The 6,463-nt window shown below is 57.5% G+C and overlaps 2 protein-coding genes across 3 annotated transcripts; both read left to right on the top strand.

Moving 5' to 3' along the window:
• The first annotated feature begins 740 nt into the window (after window positions 1-740).
• Ogfod2 (2-oxoglutarate and iron dependent oxygenase domain containing 2) lies at window positions 741-3,735 on the top strand. Of its 2 annotated transcripts, XM_048447257.3 has the most exons (7): window positions 741-1,031; window positions 1,272-1,328; window positions 1,690-1,803; window positions 1,886-1,985; window positions 2,344-2,471; window positions 2,641-2,898; window positions 2,968-3,735. In XM_048447257.3, the coding sequence occupies exons 1-7, from the start codon at window positions 903-905 to the stop codon at window positions 3,229-3,231; spliced, it is 1,050 nt and encodes a 349-aa protein (XP_048303214.1). In that variant the 5' UTR covers window positions 741-902; the 3' UTR covers window positions 3,232-3,735. The 2 variants fall into 2 exon arrangements, with proteins under 2 accessions (XP_048303214.1, XP_048303215.1); XM_048447258.3 differs by lacking the exon at window positions 1,272-1,328.
• A 610-nt stretch (window positions 3,736-4,345) lies between these two features.
• Window positions 4,346-6,428, top strand: Arl6ip4 (ARF like GTPase 6 interacting protein 4). The gene is made up of 5 exons (XM_048447260.3): window positions 4,346-4,828; window positions 5,165-5,440; window positions 5,517-5,634; window positions 6,035-6,104; window positions 6,189-6,428. Exons 1-5 carry the CDS (start codon window positions 4,672-4,674, stop codon window positions 6,243-6,245), a joined length of 678 nt encoding a protein of 225 aa, XP_048303217.1. The 5' UTR covers window positions 4,346-4,671; the 3' UTR covers window positions 6,246-6,428.
• Window positions 6,429-6,463: the final 35 nt, after the last annotated feature.

Raw genomic sequence — 6,463 nt, 5'->3', positions numbered from 1 at the left:
CAGATCCCATAGCGTTCCTGACTGGATGCCTAGACTGGACATTGCACCACGGAGCCTTGGTTTCACAGTGTCAGGTTGGTACCTGATGTGATGTTTGCTATAGTGATGGAGTTGAGAAACTGGGTAATGGGGTAAGGGCTTTGCCACCACTCCGTGACCATTCCAAGCTGAAAGGGTTCAGGAAGGGTTCACTGAAGCTGTTATTCATTTTTGAACTTCTGGTCACTATTCAAATTCTGAACTTCTATGAAGAGGGTTCACTGACCCGTTCCAGGCGACTGACTTCCTTCCTTTCTAGGCACCTCGGTTACCCTGAGCGACACGGCCTTGTAGACCTGCCCTTGCGCCCGCTGTGTGTGCAGTGGTGAGTCTCCCAGAAGAATCTTGGAAGACCTCAACAGAAGTTCTTGAACTTGACCAGGGCGAGGGGCGTGCCCGCGGCAGACCACGCCCACCCCCCCCTGCATCCCACGGGAGAACGGCCGGAGGTGACGCTAGAACGGAGCGTGTAGGGACCGGTAGTGAAGGCCAAACTCGAGCTTAGCCGCACAGACACTGCCGCGGTCGTACCTCAGAACCCTAACCGTTCTGAGTGCTGCATCAGACGGCTCCGCAAAGAAATTTCTAAAAGGAGACAGGGCAGCTTTAAAATAAAGGTTCTGAGTCCTGCACTGCGTGCGTCCTGTGACCGTTCCAGCTCATTCCTATGTAAAGGGTTTCCAGCCCTGTGCTGGAAATATCCCCGCCTCGCCCGGGAAGCCGCCTTCTAGACGGGTTCCTGCCCTGTCTGCGTTCCTCTCTGTAGATGAGAATTTACAGCGGCCCCTTGGTTGCCGGCGCCTGGCTTTCGGCGGGGAGGCACCCGGAAGTTGCCGCTAGGCTGCTAGCGCGGCCGCTTCGCCATGGCGACGGCCGCTCGGCGACGCTTCTGCCGCTGCGCCTGCTTCTGCTCTCAGAACCTGTACGTGGCGCGCTACGGGCTCCACCTGCGCTTCCGGGACGAGCAGCAGTTGCGCCGTGACTATGGCCCGGTGAGCGGGGGGCGCAGGAGGGGCCCGGACACCAGGACTGGCTTTGCCCGAGGCCTCTCGCTGCAGCACGGCAGCTCCCTAGGAACCTGAGAACACGCGTGCCGAATGCGCTGAACAGAAGTTTTCAGACCTATTGATCCTGTCACTCTCATCGGCGTGACAGGGGTGGGGGACGCTGAGGCTCAGAGATGTTTATTGACAGGGTCACATAGCCCTGCTAACTGACCTTTCTGCTCGCAGCTCCTGCGCAGCCGAGGCTGCGTCAGTTCCAAAGACTTCCAGCAACTCTTGGAGGAGGTACGGCACCCCCGCCAGCCCTTCCTCTGGAGCCCTTGATTCCGAAGGACTTCTTAGCCCTCTTTCCCCAGTTCCTGCTTTCACTTCCTCCCACTCCCAGGTCCTGGCCCAGGAGAGAGATTGAGAAAGACCAAATTGCCCCCAGCGTCCCCTTCTCACCAGCTGAGTGGCATAGTCGGGGCCACCACCCCCATTTCAGCTATCAGGACACCTTGACACCTGCAGAGAACTCTGTCAGGTTCAGAAGTATAGGCAGACTTGCCTTCTAACCTGGGTCCCGCTTTGGCCTTCCTGGGCTTCATTTACTTCTCATGGCTTGGAGGTGGGTGGTCCCAGTGCATAACTGCCTTTGCCGTTCCAGCTGGAGCAGGAGGTGGGGCGCCGCCGCAGGCTGGGGCCGGAATCAGCTGCCAGAAAAGCCCTCATTGCCAGCACCTACCACCCAGCGAGGCCTGATGTCTACTGCTCACTGCAGGTACAGGCCGGCCTGGGAGCTTGGAGGATGCTGCCCTGGTTGGGGGCTGGACTTTCCACAGCTGCCCCGTGTTCTGTCCCAGGATGCGGCTCTGGCCCCTGAGTTTGTGGCTGCAGCTGAATACAGTGGATCCCCGGGTGCAGACCTTGAGGGCCTTCTCCAGCAGCTGGAGATAGTGTCAGGTGAGACCCTTCAACCCCATCACGAGCCAGCACTGGTGGGGGGTGGGGGGGCAGGGTGGTGGCAGCTTGAGATACCTGGGTATGGGAGGCGGGCACTTTAACTCTCATCTCCGGGCTGGAAATAGTCACCAGGAGCCGGGAAGGCCAGCAGGAGGAGCAGTCTGCCAGGGAATCTTTTATTCATTAATTCGTCTATTCTTTCGTTCACTTATGGATCATCCGGCTAGGTTCAGGGAGTTTATTACTATTCCCATTGTACAGAGGGAGCAGGCTTGAGGCTTTAAGATGACTTTAAGACGAGCTGGCTCACGAGGTTGAGTGGGAGCTCCTGTCCCACAGTCTGCCCCTCCTTCCTCAGAGGAGAAGCGCATCTACCGGGTGCCTGTGTTCTCGGCGGAGTTCTGCCAGGCCCTGCTGGAGGAGCTGGAGCATTTCGAGCAGTCGGACATGCCCAAGGGAAGGCCCAACACCATGAACAACTATGGGGTGGGTGAGGCCTGCCTGTGTACTAGGGTGCAAAAGTCACCTTGTTCTGAACCCAGAGCACCAGGAAAGCAAGCAGCTCTTGCACTTAGCAACATCTCTGGCAAGAATTGTGGGGATGCAGGGTGAGGTTCCCCAAGTCTCCCTGCTGATTCCTGGGAATCCTCCTTAGGTACTGATGCACGAGCTAGGCCTAGATGAGCCACTGGTGACACCATTGCGGGAGCGCTTCCTGCAGCCACTGCTGGCCTTGCTGTACCCAGAGTGTGGTGGGGGCCAGCTTGATAGCCACCGTGCCTTTGTGGTCAAGTATGCGCTGGGCCAGGACCTGGAGCTGGGATGCCACTACGACAATGCCGAGCTCACCCTCAATGTGGCTCTGGGCAAGGCCTTCACAGGAGGTGCCCTATACTTTGGGGGCCTCTTCCAGGTGAGTGAGCCCCACCATTTAGGGCCCAGGCAGTCATGAGTACTCCACCCTGAACCTTACCATCTTCAGGCACCTGCAGCCCTGATGGAACCCCTGGAAGTGAATCATGTGGTGGGCCAGGGTATCCTGCACCGTGGTGGCCAGCTGCATGGGGCTCGGCCCCTGGGCACCGGAGAGCGCTGGAACCTTGTCATCTGGCTCCGGGCATCTGCTGTTCGAAACCGCCTCTGTCCTATGTGCTGCCAGAAGCCAGAGCTAGTGGACGATGAGGGCTTCGGTGATGGCTTCACCCGGGAGGAGTCTGCCGTGGTAGATGTATGTGCACTGACTTGAGCCTGGTCCCCCAGTGGTGTTAGTGCCATGGCAGCAGGAAACTGCCATCTTGGGTGGGGAGGGCAGAAATAAACTCTATAGCCATGACCCTCCTTGGGTCAAAGGGACACGCTGACTCCTCGGTCACTCTTTGGACAGATGAGCTGTCTTAGGACAGAACTGCTGGAAGACAAGTCGAGTTTAGATGAAGTATTGAGGTCAAGGGTGGAGCAGGTTCAGGAAGGGAAGGAGCCCCAAAGAATGTGATTTCCAGTGATGTCCAGCCTCAGCCTGCTCCCTGGGGAGCTCTGCCTCGGGTGGGGGACCCAGTCAGTGACTCCTTGGATAGGGTGGCTCCCAGGGATTTAAGTGGGGTTCATTGGTCTATCAGCAGTGCTGGCGAGTGGGGAGCCAGACTTTTTGGGTTCAAGCCTCTGTTCTGGCGTGTCCAGCTGGGCAGCTCTGAATTTGTTTGCAGCCTGGGTGTTGTGACGAGTTGACATTTATAAAGCACTTTATAACAGCCCTCTGTTTCCTGTTGTTATTTAAGAGCTTGAAACTGGTGGTTTGGAGATTGAGGGGTGCACATAGCTGTGCGCTGTTCGGGTTACATATTCCTGGGGACTTCCGTTGTAAGTCTAGGTACTTGGGGAAAGTGCTGAGATACAGAAACATCTCCCTCCAAATCAGTCTCAGCTAGACACCCACAGGCCGGGGATTCATTCCTAGGTTGGTTGTTATGATCCCTGGCTCCTGATGGGCAACTAGATTTGCGACCTCCAGCAGTGAGTGACATTAGAAATACCAGCTGTCTTCAGTCTGTCGGAGTTCTCAGTCTGGTGGAGTGGACAGACCGGCAGACTAACCAGGAAAAACAGTAGGAGGGTGGCTTTCAGGAGTGAGAGACCCGAGGGCTTGCGGCTGGTGCAGGGCCACAACCCGACTCCCACCCAGGTAAAGACACCACTTCTTGTTGGAAGTCGGGCTGCCAGAAGCGGAACCCAGGGTCCGGAACTAAAGGCAACAAGGACAACTACACCCGGACAGACGGTATTTCAGGACGGCCCCATCTCAGAAGCGGACCGGAAAACCCCGACAGGCTGCTATTTCCTCACGGAGGCATACTGTAGACTGGTGGTTGACGAGGGCATCGGTCGGCTGCGAGACTCCTCTCTGGGCAGCCAGGCCGCCTTCTCGCAGTTGAGGAAAGCTGAGGAGTTCCCCGCGCCCGCCGCGCAGAGTCCAGTGCGCAGGCGTGTGGGCGGGGCGGGCCCTTAAAGGGTCCGCGGTGCGGAGTCGGAGGAGCTGGGGTCGCCAAGCGCAAGGCTCTCGGGCGGGAATGGGTACTAGCTGCCCCGAGGACCAGGCCCCGTTGGCACTGAGTTTGGATCTACTCTGCGGACGTGCCCAAGAGGAGCCGCAGGTTAAACGCGTCTCTTCCGGTCTCTAGCCCGCTTTGTTATGGCTCACGTTGGCTCTCGCAAGCGCTCGAGGAGTCGCAGTCGATCGCGGAGTCGACGGGGGTCAGAAAAGCGAAGCAAGAAGAGTAGTAAGGACGCCTCCAGGAACTGTTCAGCCTCCAAATCCCAAGGTCACAAGGCCAGGAGTGCGTCTGAGGGTGAGGACCATAGGGACCGGGAAAGGGGTGTGCGGCTCTGAGCTGCGGGAGGCTTGCATCTGTCGGGCCCGCCCCTAGGGAGCAAGTGATTCGGTGTAGAACCCGGACTGAGGCCCTCGGATGGGGAGGAGGCCCGGTGAAGTGGAGGGTGTTCCTTATTCATGCTTTAATGTGCTGGGCCTTTGAGGTCGGGCCTGGCCACCCTGCCAACCTTCCAGAACCCCAAAGAAGGTTCCAAAGATGCTCTTGGGGAACCGGTTGGGAGGGTCCTACCGAGAAGAGGCTGCCCCAGGGCAGAGCAGGGGACAGAGGCCTTATCTTCTCCCTGCATCACAGAGAGAAGCAAGCACAAGGCCCGGAGGACAACGAGGTCCAGCTCTTCCTCCTCCTCTTCCAGTTCTTCCAGCTCCGCATCGTCCTCATCCTCCAGCGATGGCCGGAAGAAGCACGGGAAGCACAAGGATAAGAAGAAGAGGAAGAAGAAGAAACGGAAGAAGAAGCTGAGGAGGAAAGCCAAGGAGAAGGCAGTGGTGGTGCACCCGGCTGAGGCTCTGCCTGGCCCCTCACTGGATCAGTGGCACAGATCAGCTGGGGAAGACAACGATGGCCCAGGTACTGTGTGGGCCACTATGCAGTGGGGAGAAGGTGCTCTTCCCGGGTCTGACACCCACTCTGTATTCTGTTCCAGTCCTGACTGATGAGCAGAAGTCTCGTATCCAGGCCATGAAGCCCATGACAAAGGAGGAGTGGGACGCTCGACAGAGTGTCATTCGCAAGGTGGTGGACCCAGAGACAGGACGCACAAGGTGTGGAGCAGCAGGCACAGTTGCTAGTCCTGCCCTCAGTACAGTCGGGAGGATGTGCTCTTGGGGGTGGGATGCTGTAGCCACTTCTGTCACAAATATGAGGAAAATGGTCATTTATAGGGTGATATCCCAGCTGTTATTCCCTGTGCCCCTTGAGTAGTGGCAGGACTGAAAGGGCCTTGCCGTTTTTTCAGATGGTTGCTGCGACAGAGAGCCTACCTGAACTGTCTCCATTCTGTCCTGAGTAGTGGTTGGGATGAGTGGCCAGGCTCCCCCCTTGAGAGATGGTCGGGCTTCCCCTGGGGTCCCTTGGCTTGGGTGGTTTTTGTTCTTTTACTTGGTGAGAGTCCCAGACTCTTACTTGGTGAGCTGATCCCCTTTGACCCCCCCTACCCCCCAGGCTCATCAAGGGAGACGGTGAGGTTTTAGAGGAAATCGTAACCAAAGAACGGCACAGAGAGATCAACAAGGTTGGTGTAACCACTCTGCCCATGCTGTGCCCACATGGTATCTACACTCAGTATCTCATGTTTCTATCCTGTTTGCTTTCTCAGCAAGCCACCCGAGGGGACGGTCTGGCCTTCCAGATGCGAGCGGGCCTACTCCCCTGAGGGCCCTGGTACCCCAGGTCTGTGAACTACTGTTGGTGGCTTGGAGACAGATGGACCCAATCGGCCTTTTCTCCTGTGGGTGGCCTCTGGCCCAGGCCTAGATCCTCTTGGATGCAGTGGGTGGCCTCCTAAGCACCAGATTGGGAGAGTGTAGTGTCAGTATTAAATGATCTTGGTCACCGAGTTCCTGTCTTGTTGCTTTCTATACTAGGGGCGGA

This window comes from Myodes glareolus, chromosome 2 (assembly GCF_982192425.1).
Source record: "Myodes glareolus chromosome 2, mMyoGla1.1, whole genome shotgun sequence".
In the NCBI taxonomy this organism is placed as follows: Eukaryota; Metazoa; Chordata; class Mammalia; order Rodentia; family Cricetidae; genus Myodes; species Myodes glareolus.
Note: the sequence above shows the minus strand (reverse complement) of the source record. Positions and strands in the feature narration are given on the sequence as shown.